Source organism: Notolabrus celidotus, chromosome 11 (assembly GCF_009762535.1).
Source record: "Notolabrus celidotus isolate fNotCel1 chromosome 11, fNotCel1.pri, whole genome shotgun sequence".
NCBI lineage: Eukaryota > Metazoa > Chordata > Actinopteri > Labriformes > Labridae > Notolabrus > Notolabrus celidotus.
In genome coordinates this window covers 2276003-2296499 of record NC_048282.1, presented here as the reverse complement: position 1 = coordinate 2296499, position 20497 = coordinate 2276003, and the positions used below count along the sequence as shown (strand labels likewise).

The 20497-nt window shown below is 40.3% G+C and overlaps 1 protein-coding gene across 1 annotated transcript in view; it reads left to right on the top strand.

Moving 5' to 3' along the window:
• The window catches only part of bsna (bassoon presynaptic cytomatrix protein a), a 226481-nt gene that overhangs the window by 54645 nt on the left and 151339 nt on the right, over positions 1-20497 (top strand). Inside the window, exons 4-5 of the mRNA XM_034696727.1 lie at positions 16172-17168; positions 17358-17959. Coding sequence (XP_034552618.1) covers positions 16172-17168; positions 17358-17959 — 1599 coding nt within the window. The remainder of the gene's footprint in view (positions 1-16171; positions 17169-17357; positions 17960-20497) is intronic.

Here is a 20497-nt window from a genome sequence, read left to right as displayed (position 1 = left end):
GTTTATAAGGTCATTTAATTACAGATCTGTCAATCATCATTTTATTAAATGTCATACTTTATTCCATAAAGCAACATCCAGTCTTTTTATTATTTAAGAACATGTTTAAATGACATAATCAGGTATATTTAGAGTAGACATTGAGATATTTATAATGTATATTTTTATATATGTAACCTGCTGTATTATGATGATTGATGACTGGTTGAATGTTGCCATGGCTCCCTAATAAATAATTATCCTTTGCTCATTTAATTCCACTAAAAACTGATCAATTTAGAGAAGGAATATACAATACATTAGGTTTTTTTGTTGGGTAGTAGATACAGAATATGTATGACGTTGTCGTGCAATATGGAAAAAAATAATTTCTATGTTGGAAATTACTTTGAGAAAACATTGGAGGAAACTCAAAGTTTAATAGGTTAAAAATGTTGTTTTTATATGTTTTAGTTGGTTTACAAAAAAGAAGAAACTTTGAGCAAAAAATGAGCACCAAAATGCAAAAACTTATATATGAAAATTGCTATTTAATTTATTTTTAATTATTTTTCAGAAGGTCCAATAAACACTCCATTTTCAAATATTTAAAATTTTCTGGCAATTATTTGATGGTTCAGGCTTTACATGCTAGGATGTCATTAACAAACACATCCATTCTTACCAAAACAATGCCTGGCACAAAGGACGTTTTCAGAATCAAGTATTCATGAGGAGGCTGCTGGAATGTAGTTCCAGGTGGTTTCAGTTGTGTTCAGTGGAATCTAAAGGTGTAATGCCGGCGGATGTTGCTTTAGAGAATGCTGCGGTTGTCACCTCCAGTTTTCTCCATGAAACGGTGTTAACACCTGTTCAGTTCCTGCAGTGTTTGGAGAAGTGGGATGTGAATATTTTATGCTGACAGCTGGTCGCCATGCATGTGTGTGCGTGCGTGCGTGCGTGCGTGTGTGTGTGTGTGTGTGTGTATGTGTGTGTGTGTGAGCGAGTGTGCACTACATGTGTGTGTTTTGGAGTGAGACTGGGTTTGTATCCATGTCACACTTTGCAAGCCACAGACACAGGAAATAGCTCCTCCTGTCATCGGGACCTGCAATGTCAGACTCGTGTTTTTCTTGCTGCTCATGACAGAACGGCGGCTTCTTTTCAAGCGTTAGTGTGTTTGTGTGTGTGTTTTTGATACGGCGTGTGTCTGGGTGACTGTGTATTTGTGTAGGGCTTACAGAGAGAGGGTGAGTGTGTGGGTGAGATAAAGAGAAAGTGTGTACACTGTTTGTCAGGTATAATCCACCTGCATAACAATAATGGAGCACAATAGAGAATGACTTGCACATTTTCACTCATTAACTTAAAGACTTACTTCCATGCTGTTGTGATTCATTTAGTATTATTGCCTGGCTCTCTGTGTTATTTCTGCCATTGATTATAGGACAGTGATTAATGTTTTGCTCAATGATGTTTAGTTAGTAATATTCCTAAAGAGCAGCAGATAATTGAGAGATGACTTGGAAGAATGAAAGGAGGGGATCCCTCATAGATTTCCTCCACTCTGTTGTTTTTATCTCTTTTGACCATATCTCGGTCCTCCCACATCCTATGCGCTCCTCTCTTTGTGTCCCCAGGCTAATTAATGACAAATTAGGTTAGTGTCACAGTGAACTTTGCTCCGTGCAACTTCCGATCGCCTTTTGTTCTCAAAAGCAGCTCATTATAATATAGACTAGGTGTCATATTTCATCTATTTAAACATTGATAAGACGTGGCGTCGACTTGGATTCAACTGCTGGTCTGTAAAGCTCGTCAGAGTTTCACATATAGAGAGAAGCTAAAGGCGTTTTGTGATTCTCTTAAATTTGCTTTCTTTGTGGGGTTACTCCCTTATTGTTCTGAGGATATTAATAGTAATAATAATAATAATAATAATAATAATAATAATAATAATAATAATAATAATAATGATAATAATAATAATACATTTCATTTATAGGCACCTTTCTGGACACTCTGATAGCTCTTTTGGACCAATGTGAACCGGGTTGTATTTCTGGGCTGGTGCTCGCTCTGGTTCGGAGCTGGATGAACTCGGGAACCAGCGCGCCCCCCATTTTTTTTCGGCCTGCTCGAGCCCGTGGAAGTGGCACGCCATGACGTCAGATTTACGTGACCTCTTTTCCCAGCAGCGTTCACACGAACTCTCCCTCACAACAACAACGATGGCGGACAACAGCAGCTTATCTCCTCGGCCGACCACTGCTTTGCCTTGGAATCCATTAGTCTTTTTCATTGTTTTGCTGCAGGACAATGGTGGAAACACGTTGGTATCTCTTTTTGATCACAACTCTAGACCAGCAAAAAGTGGGAGCCGCTCTGGAATCGGTTTTCCCGGCTGGGAGCCGGTTCACTCACAGTCGAAACACGAAAAACCGGTTCTCAATTGAGCGCATAGACTGTCTCAAATATGGACGTAGTATCCGTGACGTCACCCATCTGTTTCTGAACGCTGTTTTGAAGCCGATCGGCAGCGGCAGCCATATTGCTTCTGTGGGGCCAGTGTGACGTAAAGAGGCGGGCTTTGAGCCTCCTAGCCAACAGCTGCAGTGTTCCTGCAGGCAGCTGTGCCTCTCATTGGAGGACTAGTAATCTGAATATCTTTGAAATTGCTGAATTAGAAAAGATTCCCCCCCCCTCACAGTGAGAGCACATCGAGAAATGAGCTATTCAGACTACACTCGTCTTTTGTACCAGGCTGTAAACATGTTTATTAATGCTGCAAAGATCGTCCTTTTCCCATTCATGTGTATGTGACTTCCGGTACTTCCGGAGCCAGCCTCAAGCGGATCCTCCATGAACTGCAGCTTTTAACACTTCCACATTGACTCATATTTTTAGACTGGAGGTTGCCGCTTGATTGAGCGCCGGCTCTGAACCGGCCCTGAAACTGCCTCAGTCAAAAAGGTCACCTTACAACATACCAACTGTAAAAAACAACACTCAACAGTAAATGAAGACATAAATACAACAGAATAACAATGCAACACTAGAAAAATGAAACTGAAGTCATGATGAAAGTGAAGGTGAAGTCATTCCAGTCCCATAGAGACAGATTAAAGCGAGTAGGCTTGGTGGAAAGTTGTGTTTTTAGGTGGATGTGAAGGTGGTGGGAGAGGTGGAGTTTTGTAAGTCCTGGGGCAGAGAGTTCCAGAGGCGGGGGGCAGAGTGGCTGAAGGCTCTCAACCCCATGGTGGTCAAGTGAGCAGGTGGGAGGGTGAGTTGGGTGGAAGGTTGCCAACTTTCTGACTCCTAAATAAGGAACAGGTGCACGGTGCCATGGTGGTGTGAGCATGATGTGTGAATTCAGTGTATGTACATATTCTGATTCAACTGGAAATGCAGAAAGTGTGTATATTCCCTTTAATCCTTACTGTATCATTATGTAACCTCATATGAAGAAACCTCACAGAAACCACAGTTTGGCTCTTCACATCAAAAAACAGGTAAAAGAAAAGTTAAATGCAGAAGAGGAGTATGACTCATCACATGTACTTTTTCCATGGATCCTTTTTGCTGCTCTGGACTGACTCAGCAGTCTTTTGTCCTTTTGCACAGAGAGAGAGAGAAGTCCTTACATGACAAGTCCCAGTTTACAGATATCTGAAGTTCATGTTTGATCAGCTCTGTGCTGCATCTGTTTCTTGAGTCTGACCATTTAATGGCCATCAGAGAGAAAATCCTCTCCACACTTTTTTGCAGGACTTTGCTCATTTGCGCTGTATACAACTGATGTGTGTGAGGGGGCCTGTGATTGGATGACAGGCGCTGTGATTGGCACGTGATCTGCCACTGCCGTTTTATCTGATCTAGGATCTGTAGAGTGCAGTCTTCTGTATTTACAAGAGTTAATAGTCAATATACGGGACAACTGAGGTCCCGTATCAAACAAACCAACTTAGCCCTATATATGGGAAGTCCCGGCTAATACGGGACAGTTGGCAACCCTAGAAGAGGAAGACCTGAGACTATGGGTGAGTGTTTTGGGATGGAGGAGATCAATGAGGTACTGAGGAGCTCGGTTGTTGATGGCCTTGAAAGTGAAAAACAGAATCTTAAAGATGATGCGATATTTGATGGGAAGCCAGTGGAGCTGCTGCAGGACAGGTGTGATGTGGCTGGTGGAGGGGGTTCTGGTGATGATGCGGGCAGCGGCATTTCGAACCAGTTGAAGTTTATGGATGTGATTAATGTAAATTTCATCATACTTTTTAAAGTGGTTAGCTTGCTTGCTAGAATGTTTCAACAATAACTGACTAATGAGAAAATATGAAAGAGTCGGCAATCTATCCATCAGATTTAAATCCTCAAACTATTTGGGAACTCAAATTGCCGTGCAGCTATTTAGCTTTTTAGAACTCACAGCACTCGTAACCAGAACATCTCTGCTTCCATCAGCACTACTGTAAGCGACTGTAGGTGTCCTGACACGAATAACCAATCATACAAAACTGAGGGCCGTAAACCATGGTTAGAGGTTCAATGGTGCCTTCAATGGTGGGACCTCTTCGTGCCAAGAAGACAAAAAACTAACTGTGAGGGGTTTTATGTGAGAGAGGGTTGACAGGAGTTTTGTGCACAGAGATAATAGTCAGGCGTTTGTTCTGGGCTCGCTCAAAGAACAGTTTTTCTTCTCACAGATATATCATTTATGGGAGCAGGTATGCTGCCGTTAAAACATGATATGGCAAAATGATGTATGTGAGAAGGCAATTCAGTTGACTAGTGCATTTGTCTCTTTTGCCTTCATGACAAGCAGCAACCTCCATTCTGAAAATATGAAGAGCATGTGGAAGTGCTAAAACCTGCAGTTCCTCGAGCATCCACTAGAGGCTGGCTGAAGAAACACCAGAAACCACATACACACCCATTCAAAGAAGACGATCTTTACAGCAGAAATAAACATGTTTACAGCCTGGTTCAAAAAACTGTTTAGGTCTGAATAGATAATTTCTCTATCAGCACACACTGTACAGGGTGAATTGTTTATAACTCGGCATTTTTTTAAAATATTAAACTAACGAGTTTTGCGCAAATAAGGACATGGCTGGCTTGATTGACAGGCAGGAACACTGTAGCTGTTAGCGAGGAGGCTAAAGGCCCGCCTCTTTACGTCACACTAGCTCGACAGAAGTTAGGTTGAGTTCAACATTCCCAACATGGCTCCCGCTGACGATTGGCTTCAAAATAGCGCTCAGGAACAGACAGGTGACGTCACTGATACATCCCTTTATTATACAGTCTATGCTCCATGAGCTTGGGTCTTTTATGCTAACATAGCCCACTTATAACACTGACAGGTGACTTTAAGTGTTTTGAGCATTAACATGTGTCATCCCTGTATTTGTGCTGCTGCTTCTCCCCACTACTGAAAACATTTTCCTGTCACAGCCCTCAACACTGCTCAATGTATGTGGCCTGAAAACAAAATTCACAATCCAACACTGAACATATCAAAACTCACATCACCAATAATCTGATATTTAAATAAAAAACATCATAAAAACATAGATTAAGTAAGGGATAAAGTATGGTTAGTAGGTTGTAATGGGAAAAAGAATCCCAACAGGGTGATACAAGCCCCTGGTCTTCACCACCCTGAAGGGGTTCTTTTTCCCATAACAACCTGCTAACCATACTTTATCTCTCTTATTACCCGGCTACTAACTTAAGATACAAACAAGTTGTTAAAAACATTGATTAAAGATGATTTTATTGATTTGAATGATTTATGTTTACAGTTTTTAAAAATAGTCCCAGTGATTCCTCGTCAGTGATGGTTCCATGGTGATAGATTCTTCTCTGTCTGTTGCGGTGGATTGAACATGAAACTGTCCTCATTCAGCTCTCCTTCTTCTCTGAGCTCTGAGGTTCACACACCTTTAAAAAGAAACTAATGTCACAACTTTGAACCCTGCTGCTATCATCACCACCGCTCATGGTTTAACTTTCTTTGGAGAGATCACTAACCTAAAGTTTCTCTCACCTGCTCCGCTCCTTCATCATATTGATGGACAGGATCCAAGATGTAAACATCTGTAGCCTGCCGATTTAACATGCTAACAGAAGCTAATAATTTAGCCACATTGTTTTGATGCTAACAGAAGCTAACGGTTTCCCCTCACCTTACGGTCTATGGTGTCAACAAGCAGAAGCTAAATGTGTCTGAACTCTTTTCTGTGGATTGATTTGACATGACGTGTGATCAGTTTGTCTCTGGTGTTGCTCATGTTAGTGAAAGTTAATAACCGCTGTCAAGGGGTTTTGACCAATCAGAATCAAGCTTCTTACACAACCAGAAGATCAGTAAGACAGCCGGGTAATAAACTAGTTTAGTGCAACAGGAAAACAAGTTAACACAATCTGTGTTGTGGACTTGATTGTTAGTCTTAGCAGCTGGTATAAAGAAGTCCACCTTTGATTCATTGCTCTCATGAGAGCACTTTTTGCAGTGCCTTTTTTACCATATGCAACATCTGTTTGTATGTGATTGTCCTTGTATTTAATCACCTGTTTGGCCTCTGAACATCTGACATGGTTAAATAAACCCTCTTCTTAGTTTGAGTGTGTGAATACACTTGACCTACATGTTAATGATCGTTACATCCAGCTCAGACGTCTGAATGTTTGTGTTTTATATTGGCTTATTGATTGTGTCTGTGCTCGTGTGTGTTCAGTGGTAAATGTCTGTGTTTAGATGAATCAGTGAATTGTGAATGGAGATGTTTCTGCAGTGAAAAAAAAGGCAAAGTGTCGCGGTACATAGATAAAAGGATGAGGACACCAGAATCAATGTCATGGATGAGCTGGAGAGGAGAGGCTGTATTCACGGACTGCACCATGCTTATGTGTTGAATTTGATATATGCACCCTAAATAAGATTAAGAAGCTGAATATTTAGTCACGCAGTATTCAGTTTCAAACTTTGGTGATTGATTGGAGTATTTTGCACTCTGCTTCATTGTACAGGGATGTTAGTCTCTACAGCCCTTTTACATTTTAGTGATGCCTGATTTAATAAAAAGTGCTCATTGCTGTAATATAAAAATGGAATTGAGTGTAACTATGAAATATTATCACCATAGACTGTATAATAAATGGACGTGGTGCCATATTGGCAATGCTGAACTCAACCTAACTTCTGTGGAGCAAGTGTGACATAGAGAGGCGGGCCTTTAGGCTCCTCGCTAACAGCTGCAGTGTTCCCGCCTGTCAGTCAAGTCAGCCATGTCCTTATTTGGGCAAAACACGTAAGTTTAATATCTTAAAAAATAAAGAGTTATAAATTATGCCCCCCGTACAGTGTGTGCTGATAGAGAAATTAGCTCTTCAGACCTAAACTGTTTTTTGAACCAGACTGTAAACATGTTTATTTCTGCTGTAAAGATTTTTTGAATGGCTGTGTATGTGGTTTCCAGTGTTTCTGCAGCCAACCTCTAGTGGACGCTTGATGAACGGCAGTTTCTAACACTTCTGCATGGGCTTCATATTTTCAGACCGGAGGTTGCTGCTTGGTTATCACATGGCTGTGTTAAGAAATCACATAGCAAAACTTGATGGCACTAATCTGTATCGTTGCTAAAAACAAAACCTCTGAAAAATTAAATAAAGGAAATACTTAATAGAACACAAGATGAGATATGTCAGAGTTTGAGGACTGATAAATGTAGGAGAGAATGTCTCAGACTCAACCTGCTGTGATGCTGATTCATGTGGACCTGTTCACCTTAGTTTACTTCACAAGAGGACATGTTCAGTTTAATGTGAGTAATTACAGAAAAGTTAGCTCATCTTAAGAAGGTTACAGCTTCCTGTTAACTGTGGATCCAGCTCAGACTGGGAGTGAAGCAGGATAATACAATCCTATCCATATCAGTGTTTGGTGTATGATTATTGATTTATTAAGTAAGTAGAGGTTTAATGTGGAGTGAGAGTTGTGCTTCAACCACTATTTTGCATCAAGGTCCTGCTCACCCTGTAAGGGTTCCAATCCACAAAACAACCTGCTCACTATACAAAATAATACAGTGTGTTAAGGATCACAGAGCTCTGACTTGTAATCAGTCTTCTCTCAAACCACTGCTCAACACCAGTTTCTTTAGACTGTGTTTTTTTGTTTGTTTGATCATATCACAGGGGAATAGAAACATAAGTCCTCCTGTCTTGTTTTGAGGGGTCTGCCAGGGTCAGCGTTTTTGTGTGTGAACAAACTCTCTCTGTACCTTTAAGATATATCACCGCTCCATCTCTCTCTTATTCTCCTCTATCCCTCTTTCCAGACCCAACTGGGTTGAGGCAGATGTCTGTTAAAGGAAGTTTGTCCTCTCCACTGTAACTAGCTAAATACTGTGAGGTGCAATGCTCATGGTGGATTAAGGTGGGGTCAGACTGAGTCTGATCCTGTCTTGGTGTTGGGTCTCTGTTCATAATTTGACATAGAGTGGTCTAGACCTGCTCTGTTTGTAAAAGAGTCTTGAGATAACGCTTGTTGTGATTTGGCACTATACAAATAAAGATTGATTGATTGACAAGTCATGCAGGATTTAATCAGTGTTTTGTTTTTAGCAGTGAATAGATGAATTTTTCCAAGAACACACGCTGTTCATTAATCTGATAGGAGAGGTAACAGAGGCAGATTTATCAGGGAGGCAGCTTTTGTTTTGTGAGATTAGAGGAAATCTTGTAGAATCAAAATAATTATTTGCTTCATTTTATTTATTTATTTTATTATTTGCTTTACTTTTATTTTTCTGTAAAGTGCTATACCAATCTGATCCATTATTATTATTATTATTATTATTATTATTATTATTATTATTGTTATTGTTATTATTATTATTATTATTATTATTATTATTATTATTATTATTATATACTGAGTGTTTGGTTCATTTGATTGTGTCAGATTTTAGCCGACTAAATCATGTTGGGAAGAGTGGACTTTTGTTTGCTTCCACAATAAGCGCAGACTTCGGCAAAAGAAACATCTGTACAGTACATCTGACAGTGAGTGATGGTGCTCATGGGAAATGTATTCAGGTAAAACAATACTGATTTCATCCCACATGGTCACGAGTACAACATAATATGGCTTTTAAAGGAAAAACCCTAAATATAAAATGAGAATGTAAATAAAGACAACATGTTTATAAAATCATCTCTTGGTTTGATATTAAAAACTATCATCTAGATGCTTCATTTAAGATCTCTGGGAGCAAAGCTAGGTGTTGCAGTTCTGGGGATAAAAAGAAACTCATTGGATCATGAGTCTTTCACAGTCTCTATTGTTCTCTTGTATCACTGAATCTGAATCATTGTGAGGAGGTGTGGGGGTGCACAAACAATAGTACCAAACACACAAAATACAAACACCACAAACAGGGCACTGAGGATTCTGAATAATGTAGGTTTTGGGGAGACGGTTGCAGGTTGTACAGGAGATTCTGCCTGAACTAGCTTGCAGGTGCTCCATTTATGAAATTCTGATTCTGCAGAAAGAAGAGTTTTTAAAAATGGGGTGCAGCTTTCTTGCCACTACATGTCTACCTGCATGAGATTGCAGCATAAGCAGAACTGGAGATTCTCAGGGTTTTTCTCCTCTCCACAGAAAATATATTTTTAACCATTCATTCCCATAGGCCTAAATTTGCCTTCTGACACACAATGTGCAAACTGACTGTGGAGCCGTGGACAGAAATGTGCTGTAACTTGACATGACACTTGTACTCTAATGCTTCAAGGTACATAAGACACCTGTCAAAGCTGCCCTGTAACGGGTTAGACATTGTCTGTCTGAATATCTGTCAAGGTTGAAATATTAGGTGAACTTAGATGACTTCATCTGAAATACTGTCCCAGTTTATCACTGCAGAGTAGATCCCAGCTGTATTATTCTTTATTTCAATCATTTGCATTCAATATTATTATCATGTTATTATTATTATCATTTAACTATTATTATAATTATTGTAATTTTTCTTCTTTTTCTTCTTCTTCTTCTTCTTCTTCTTTTACTTCTTCTTCTTCTTCTTCTACTTCTTCTTTTTATTCTTCTTCTTCTTCTTCTAATTATTATTATTATCATTATTATTATTATTATTATTATTATTATTATTATTATTATTATTATTATTATTATTATTATTATTGTTGTGTTGTTTGTACTAATTTCAATATATATATTATTTCCACCACCACCACCAATAATAATAATAATAATAATAATAATAATAATAATAATAATAATAATAATAATAATAATAGTAAGTAAAAGTAAAACATGATACATAACAAGTGATTTAATATGATTAATACTACTACTAATAATTATCATAAATATTAATTATAATACATAATAATAATAATCATAATAATAGGCTAGTAATAATAATACAAATAATAAAATAATAATAAAAATAATAACAATAATAATCATAATAATAACAACAACTACAATAGTAATAATAATAATAATAATAATAATAATATTATTATTATTATTTACTTATTTATTATTATTATTATTATTATTATTATTATTATGTATTTATTTATTATTATTATTATTATTATTATTATTAATTTATTATTATTATTATTATTATTATTAATTTATTATTATTATTATTATTATTATTATTATTATTATTATTATTATTATGATGATAATAATATACTAGAAGGAGGTAAAACAATGATTTGAGAAACAACTTCTAAAAATCGTATATAAATCTTGATGGACTGTTCACAATAAGCGGCAATTATTATCCTCTTTTCCTGTGCTACACTGGGCGAAAAGTATTTCAAACCATCCATCAATCAAATGTCTTTATATAGTCATCTTTAGGTTGACATAAACTTGAGAGAAATTTTAAAAAATGTCTGAAGAGCATGAATGAGCAGCTTCAGTTTAAGAGTCCTCGTGGTGTTCATGCTGGCCGACTCATGTGATGGAAACCATTGTGAGCAGTCAGATTTGTGTCATGACACATTTTCATGTTAGGGACATTTAAAGCCCCAGCAGGCTTTGTATTCCCACACAGATCTTTATATTGATTCCCTCACACTTTGGGATTTCCAGAAATGTATTTGGCCTTTGCAGTTGAGATGTTTTTCATCCCCACCCACTCACTTGAAGCTCTCTCCTCCTGGGTTAGTCTCCGCATTAACTGGCAGTTGTAACATTGTCTGGGCTACATGCTGCTTCCTGACCAGCCTTCTCTTGGAAAGGGCACTCTTCACCTCAGTGTGGACTTTCTTACTTAAAGGTTAAGTTTGAAATAACTCTCCATCTTAGTGAGGATTGGTAATGAGGGCCCATCTTTTATAACCTGATTGAGTTGTGTCACTGCATTGACGATGCTTAAGGAGAATTATGCTGAAATTGTTAACAGTTTTTTTACATGCTGTAAGCTCAACAGTGTGTACACTTTATTATCTGTGTTCACACTGTGTGAGGGATATAGTCAGGGAAAATTAGCCCATATTTGGCCAATCTGGGAATAATGTCCTTACAAAAAAATTTCTTCACCAATGTGTTCATAAAGGTCTCTAATAACACGTATTAAAAGAAGAGAACTCCTGTAGTAAAATCCATGACAGCTATTTGAACTTTGGGTACCTGGAACCTTATTGGTGAAAACTGAAAATGTTAAATTCTGCCTTCAGCAGCTTGTGAGGGGTCAAACTAGGGGTTATTTGGGATTCTGAATTCATTGCAAACATTTATTTTGCACAAAAAAAAAAACCACTCCTTGGTGGAAAAACTGCCACGCCCACTTTTAAAGCTGGTTTATACAGTACTTCTGCATCTCCCCTGTAGCAGGGGCTAACGCGGACATGAGCACCACAAACTTGTGCGTCGATGTGTCCGTGTCATGCAGCAATTCATCTCCTAAACACTAGAGGGCAGTGTGGTCTCTCTGATAGCCAGTCGCCTGCTTCCGGCCCCGCTACGATCTCTGTTTCCTTTTCCACAGAGATTCAGAGCGTGTTATGTTAATCTACAGCTGATACATGTTGCTGTTTATCATACAGACATGATTACATGAAGAATAGAGAGGAGGAGATTAAATACACGGCTGATGAGCAGCCGATGTCCGGGATCCCGGAAGTGCTGTAAATGCAGGAAATACAATGCCGCCAAGCTGACCAATCACAGGGCTTGCAGTCCGTGTTGATTCTACATGTAGTCACATTTTGGAGGAGGTGCATGTGTGTGTAGGCCCCTGTGTTGAAACGGGAGCTACAAAGACCTCCGGTGTAGCCTACGCCGTCGATTTTGACGCAGAAGTATAAATTATCCTTAACACGGAAACAACAATGTTAACAAGAACTGAAGTTTAACGTTTATTGTTTTTTTAACGCTTAAAATGAATGATTAATGGATCAATGAATGTTTGCCCAGCTTTGTGTCTATAAACACAAATTATAAAGTGCACCATTACCACAATTCTCTTGTGGTTATTGTGCATGTTACTAGTTTGTCCGTTCTGTGCTACGGTAGAAACATGGCGGAGCAAGATGGCGGCCTCCCTTGATAGAGGACCCTCTCCTTACAGTATGTAGATATAAAAGGTTCATTCTAAGTTAACTAATACCAAACTCGGTAACACTTTACAATAAGGGTCCCCTAATTAGCGTTAGTTAATGCATTATGAAGCATTAATTAACAGTTTAATAATAGTTTAATAATAATTATAATGTATTACCTAACATTAACTAACACATTAGTTAATGTATTAATAAGCAGTTAATTAATGTCCACTGCTCAGAGTTAATTAATACATTATTAAGCATTAATAAAAGTTACAAAACTTAATTAGTTAACCATTAGTGAATGCTTTCTGGACCCTTATTGTAAAGTGTAACACATGCATCACTTAAGTAACACATTATAAATGCTAAACTGCCTCATAAGCATCAGCATAAGCGTGTGCATCACTTTTAAGTGTCCTCTGGAAACACTTGTGCTGTGTTGCTGTTTATTTGCAGCGCGTTTTTCTAATGTATTGTGTTGTGGTCTTTGCATCGCGTTTTCTAAATGCTGCGCATGTGTTGTCAAATTGATGAAGATGTTTTCTTAATTTGCTTGTGTTTTGTCTTTTTGCATGTGTTTTCTTAAGTTGCAGTGCTGTGAGCTCTCAGGGCCACCGTACTTCTCTGTGCCAGTTGAGATGTTATCTGTGATTATCTGTTTTAATTCTAAATAAAATGTTTTTAATTCTGTATATGTGTTGCTTCAACTACATTTCAACTCATTTTGCTTCAGCGTATGTGTTACCTAAGAGATACATGTGTTACACTTTACAATAAGGGTCCAGAAAGCATTCACTAATGCTTAACTAATTAAGTTTTGTAACTTTTATTAATGCTTAATAATGTATTAATTAACTCTGAGCAGCAGACATTAATCAACTGCTTATTAATGCATTAACTAATGTGTTAGTTAATGTTAGGTAATACATTATAATGATTTTTAAAATATTACTAAACTGTTAATTAATGCTTAATAATGCATTAACTAACGCTAATTAGGGGACCCTTATTGTAAAGTGTTACCCAAAACTCTTTGTACAGTTTTAGATTTAATTTGAAAGTGTTTATTTCAAACATGCCAAAAAATAAATACAGTCAGTTTGTTGTACTTTAATAATATATAATATTCCATTTCTACCAAGTGTTGCTAAATGCTGCATATCGCTACACACTGTACCTTTGAGTAGATAAACAAAAAACCCTATAATTAAAAGGCAGCTGTGGTTAGTTGGTCTTCTTCAGAGATATCCATGTTTAACCCCAATACAGATGGACTTGATGCAGACACATTTCACATGGAAAGCGTTTGACCAAAGCTCTAGAGGCTGTAAAATGGTGCACAGATTACTCCACAGTCATTGGAGAATCATTGTTGGGTTTTAAACACTGCTTGGTAGTGCTTCAGTAAGTAAGTCCCCTTACTTCCAATAAACTGGGGCATCATTTTCAGGGAATGATGAGTCAAGACAAACAGAACGATCTCTCTGTTTCTAGGTAAGGAAGACCTTGCTTTCATAGAGTGGTGAACAAACCCTTCTAACAAGCCCGGCCTGGATGCAACAGGACCCAGGTGTGTGGCGGATTTGCCGGTTTGAACCGCACAGAAGCAGAAGTGAATATTCTGTGTTGCTGTGCTGTGATTAAGCCTGACATGATGAGAGCAAAAGAGCTGCCTGGATTAACAAACTGCTGACTCCTTTCCCTCCACTTTTCACTCCCTCTCCATCTCCTCTCTGCTATTAACCATCCCTCGCTCTTTCCCTCTCTTCTTCAAGAGTCTCTTGTGATGTTGCTTATAAAGCAAATGGACGAACAGGGACTCATTAAAATTAGCTCCCCGTTTCTCTTTCTCCCTATCTACCTCTCTTCATCTCCCTCTCGCCATCTTCATCAGATGTAATTATGGCAGCACAATGTAGGAGGAGCCTGCACTGCTGAATTATACTTTTAAATCTCCTTCCGCTTCAGCTCTTCAAGGAATGAGACCTACATTTTCAGGCTAATCAGGGAGAGAACCCAAAAAGGGGGTGAGGAAAGAAACCTAAAAGAAAAATGGCCAGTGTAAGGGGAGAAAGAGAGAGGATGTGAGGGGGAGGAAAAACAGGGGGAGGGAAGCAGAGAGGGGAGGAAAAACAGCTACAAAGAGAATATGTTAAGGAGGAATGGAGGATGTCAGGCTGTAGCCGCTGAGTTAACAGAACATGGGATCAGTGATGCTGTCAAGCTCCAAAATGCCAGACAGCAAAGCAGGCTGGGAAAGCACAGGGGGAGGAACTGCTTAGTTAGCCTACGTAACGGATGCTGGCATGTCTTCCCCTCAAATTCAATGAGCCACCTCATCTTGTACCACCTTGAAGACAAATCAGGGGATATTGAGAGGAGGGTGATACAGAATATTATTTCCCGATGCATTGTGGGAAGAAAAGGGGATGGGAGAAATGCTTGGAACGTGCAGAGATTTACTAGCTTTCCCCTGGATGCGGAGGAGCTAAATAGCACTATTTATGGCAGCTGGGTTGCTGTGGTGGATGCAAAGCTACAGTAGGACACACAGGGAAAGAGCAGGTTGACACAGTTCAGAGAGAAGCTGCGTGTTGCTCGCAGTCGCAAGAAATCAAAGAGCCAAGCAAGGTCCGGACACGAGGGAGTATCAGCTCTCATCTGGAGGAGGAAGAGAAGGGGGGAGGAAGACAGGAGGATGAAGAGGAGGAGGGGTGATGTTTTTTTTTATTTTTAGATCCTGACATCTTTCATATTCATTTGAACGTGTGTGTTTCGTGTGTCTATCTGTTTGTGTCTACACTTACATCTTTGCATACCTATGTACCCGTGTGAATCCATGTGTGTGTGAGTGTGTCTGTGAGGGATGTGATGCTTTTACTTGGGTTGCGGTTTCGGCTCAGCAGTCACTCTGCACCGCAGTCGATTTGTGGTTGATTTACCTCTTTCTCTTTATTTCTGGCTGATTAAAACCGTTCTCTGAGCACCTCTGTTTTTCACGGGAAGAACGATATGCAATAATTTATGTGTAGCCATCCGAAAGCACTCTGTGTCATCTGCAGCTTTCAAGTTGGTTGAATGAGTTCAGTGTCCATGTGGCTCATATGAACAGAGGCAGTATCCTGAATGAGTCAGCAATGATATTTCATGAAATCAATTGCAATTTGGTTTGAAAGCAAAGGATTAAGAAGGCAGAGGCGTTCAGTATGAATATAGCACTTTAAGAAATGGTTTTCCTTCCTTTCTTTTTCTCATTTCCTTTTTTTTATTGGACTTGTTGTAAAAGGGGTCAACTACATTTCCTTTCCAATATCTCAGAAGCAAACTTACATCAGTCAGAGCCTTTTCAAACTCACTGATCATGTCAATACATGCGCAGAGTGTGCTGCAAATCATTGGAGACGCCAACAGAACCTTCTTTAACGATGGAACAATACAGTGTGTCTAGATTTTAATGTTAACTAGTCAACATAAAGTTCTTCAATGAAGAGTCGGAACAAGCTACTAAAGAATACGTAGTTCCTATTCAATTAGAAAATGTGATTTTAAATGTTAAATAACATCCGATCTGTTTGTCCTCTGTCTGCAGGTCCAGGAGTGGCTATGTCTGAATTGTCAGATGCAGAGAGCTCTTGGCATTGATATGACCACGCCTCGCTCTAAGAGCCAACAGCAGATTCACTCTCCGTCACACCAAGCCAAGCCCATTGTCCAGCCTCAGCAGCCGACGCCTCAGCCAACACAACCGGCAGCAGCAGCCCAGCCAAAACCTCTGGCTCAGAGTCAGCCCGCCCAGCGGCAGCAGCAGCAGCAGCAGCAGCAGCAGCAGCAGCAGCAGCAGCAGCAGCAGCAGCAGCAGCAGCAGCAGCAGCCCTACGGCCAGACGCAGCCCTACTCCCAGTCTCAGCCATACTCCCAGTCTCAGCCATACTCCCAGTCTCAGCCATACTCCCAGTCCCAGCAGTATCCCCAGTCTCAGCCCCAGTTGTACCCTACCGGACAACAGGGGCCCCAGACTCAGCAGCAAAGCTCTCCAGGCTTACAGAGACACCAAGGCGCTGGCGGCCCCCAGGCTCAGACTGGAACTTTTCAGCAAGGCATGAGGTCGGATCCATACTCCCAGAGAGGTCCTGGGACCCAAGGAGCTGTCGGAGGTCCCACTGGTGGCCTCAACCAGCCTGGAGGTCCACGGATTCCCCACCCTGGTGCTGTGCCCCTCCCTGGCTTGACCAAAGCCCCCTCTCAACCTGATCTGGGTCGGGGTTCTCCGATGCACCAGTCCATGGCACGACATCATGATCAGACCAGAAGCGCCGGTTCTTCCCCAGCCCACAGACCTCAGAGTCAGCCCCCTCCTGCCCAGGATGGCCTGACCAAACTGTTTGGCTTTGGGGCGTCCCTGCTCAATCAGGCTAGTACACTCATCAATGTTGATCCTCTATCCACTGCCTCCACCCAGCCGAGCCCTGCACGGGGCAAGGTGGTGTTCAGTAATGCAAGTGCTGACAGCAAGCAGCAACAACAAGGTGCCCAAGGAAGTAAACCGTTTGGTATGGGAGGCCCTCATGCTCCAACTCAAATGAGTGGCTCTCATGCTCCAACTCAAATGAGTGGCTCTCATGCAACTGGCCAAATGGGAGGTCCTCATGCACCAGGTCAAATGGGGGGTCCTCTTGCACCAGGTCAAATGGGAGGTTCTCATGCACCAGGTCAAATGGGAGGTCCTCATGCACCAGGTCAAATGGGAGGTTCTCATGCACCAGGTCAAATGGGAGGTCCCCATGGGCCAAGTCAAATGGGAGGTCCTCATGCACCAGGTCAAATGGGAGGTTCTCATGCACCAGGTCAAATGGGAGGTCCCCATGGGCCAAGTCAAATGGGAGGTCCTCATGGGCAGAGTCAAATGGGTGGCCCCCATGTGCCGGGCCAAATGGGAGGCCCTCAAGCAATGAGCCAAATGGGAGGCCCTTATCCACATAGCCAAATGGGGGGCCCTTTTCCACAGAGCCAGATGGGAGGTCCCCAAATGGGTGGACTGCATCAACAAACCCAGAAGCAGCCGACCATCCCCCATCAACAAGGAATGCAGCAACAGCAGTCGCCCGCGCATCATCAAAAAGGGCCGCAAGGATACCAACCACAAGGAACACAACAAAAGCAGTCACCTGCTCATCAGCAGAAGGTGCCACACAAACAGGAGCCCGCAGCAGCTCCCGTGCCTGCTCCAGTGCCCGCAAAGCCTAAAGTGAACTGTCCTCTATGTAAAACGGAGCTGAACATCCACAGCTCTGACCCGCCCAACTACAACAGCTGCACACAGTGTCACAGCCAAGTTTGTAACCTGTGTGGCTTCAACCCGACGCCTCATCTGGTGGAGGTAAGAGCAGTGCTCACACTTACATGGGATACATTGAATACACAATAATGCTCTCACATGATATATCTCTAGAATAGCAAGCAACACATGCTCCACAAAGCTGTAGTTAAATAAAAGGGATGATACTTGAAGACACATGAGAAGCATCTCCTTCCAGACAATCAATAACATTCAGCACAAATAGAGATGCTATTCATTCCACCATTGTACTCTTCACTGGGAGGATGCAGAGGTGTCACTATTCTTCTTTTGTATCCTTATCTTTTTCATTAACGTTATGAATTAGCTTGAATTGTATCTTTTAAACTTATTACACTCTTTAACAGAGTCCTTCTTTCAGTTTTCATTAGCTAAACTTCTCTCTCTTTACCTTATTCTAAGGTTCTGTCAAGTATCGATTAATTGATTGTTAACTTTAACACATTATTTTGTTTGATTTTCTATCACGTGGAACAAACATCATGTGGTCTCATATTTGGTTCAGCTATCAGGGAGGTGTTTTAAGTTTAAAGCATGTTTCAGAATCAGTTGACTGAAGGTGTTGCTCACAGCGGAGACGCTCAGCTGGGGACTGCAGCTGAGTGACAGGTCTCCATGAGCGCTTTTTTTTCTCCGCCACCGGACAGATTCTGACCCGGTTGAGCTCCCAGCTGACAACTGATCACGTTCACATACTTATTTGTCTCAACAAGAACGAGTAGACAGAAAACTGGACACTGTGAGTCTGAAATATGTTTCTGTTCAGTTCTCTTGTTGAAGTCTGAGCCTTCACTTTTATGACTGTATGTCCGCAGAGATTATGAGCCTGCTCCACACGTTGATATTAAGCATGTTTAACATTTTGAACACCTCAATATGATCCGTAGATATTCAATACTATCAGTTATATACATTGTGTCGTGAAGGAAAATTTGAATCAGGGGAAAAAATGCATTTGGCATTATTTTGACATCATTAGTAATTAATGATTAATTGATAATTGATTTTTAACATTTCCAAAGATGGATCACGGAAAGTACTTGAAATTTACATCCCTAATACATGAACAAAACAACTTAGTGATGTACGAAATAAATGCAGTATCTGCCCATAATACAATATTTTAGATTTTCAATTGTGTAGAAAATGCAACACCACCCCCCCCTCATCGTCAATACTATTGGGCTACAATGATCCAACCCCCCCCCCCCAACTTACCAAATGGCACATATTATAGTAGTGTTTTTCAAATGAAATGCATTGCAGTGTAAAGGAAATTGGCGATTGAAAGACACATTACTTGATGCATGATGGCAGCACTTTCACTGAAATTTAGAAGCCATCCTATAAGAACTCAGATGAATAAATTAAAAAAATAAAACAATCTGTAAAAATGTATAAAATAATAAAGCAACATTTAAATCCACATAATGGTAAAAGTAAGTAATAAAATTGTCACACCCTACATAAAAGCCAGACTGAATAAATATTTTTTTAGTTTATGTTTAATTATGACTTTGTTTCTCACAACAATGGCTCACCATCTCCTAGTTATGAATTCTTATCTTAATTTCAACTTTTTATCACAATATAAATGACACATAATTACACATTTGATTTAAAAATTCAGATTTTTTCTCATAGTTTTCACTTTTGATTTTGACCTTCTATTTCATCACAATTACTTTTTTTTTAACAAGACTTTCTCACTTATATATATTTATTACTTCCCCCCGTGCCTATTATTTCCCGATGCATTGTGGGAAGAAAAGGGGATGGGAGAAATGCTTGGAACGTGCAGAGATTTACTAGCTTTCCCCTGGATGCGGAGGAGCTAAATAGCACTATTTATGGCAGCTGGGTTGCTGTGGTGGATGCAAAGCTACAGTAGGACACACAGGGAAAGAGCAGGTTGACACAGTTCAGAGAGAAGCTGCGTGTTGCTCGCAGTCGCAAGAAATCAAAGAGGGAGGTCCCCATGGGCCAAGTCAAATGGGAGGTCCTCATGGGCAGAGTCAAATGGGTGGCCCCCATGTGCCGGGCCAAATGGGAGGCCCTCAAGCAATGAGCCAAATGGGAGGCCCTTATCCACAGAGCCAAATGGGGGGGCCCTTATCCACAGATGCCTCTGAAGGAAGTAGATCCATAGAAAAATAAAATATTGGGACAGACTTAACTATAAGACACAAAGTGCCAGCTGTTTAGGTATGACAAGTAAGAACTGTGTATAAAGAAGGATAAAAACTAGCAGGCAAACATGGATGAAGAGAAGAAAAGAATCACAAAAGAAAGAAGAAAGATAAAGACGCAAGGATGCGTGAAAGTCAGTCAGTCAGGCAGGCAGATTGAGAATGACTCGGGTTGTATTGAGGCAGCATGATGCCTTCAGGGTCTTTGGGGAGTACAGTTGTTCATGCTGTATCGTAATGTGCTGTCACTGCCTTGAGATATACCTAGAGATAATATACAGGGCTATTTATAAATGGGGCTGCTGTGTGTGGAACAGGGACAGACATTAATACAGAAAGCCAAGAGAAAGAACGGGTCAAAATGTGATTT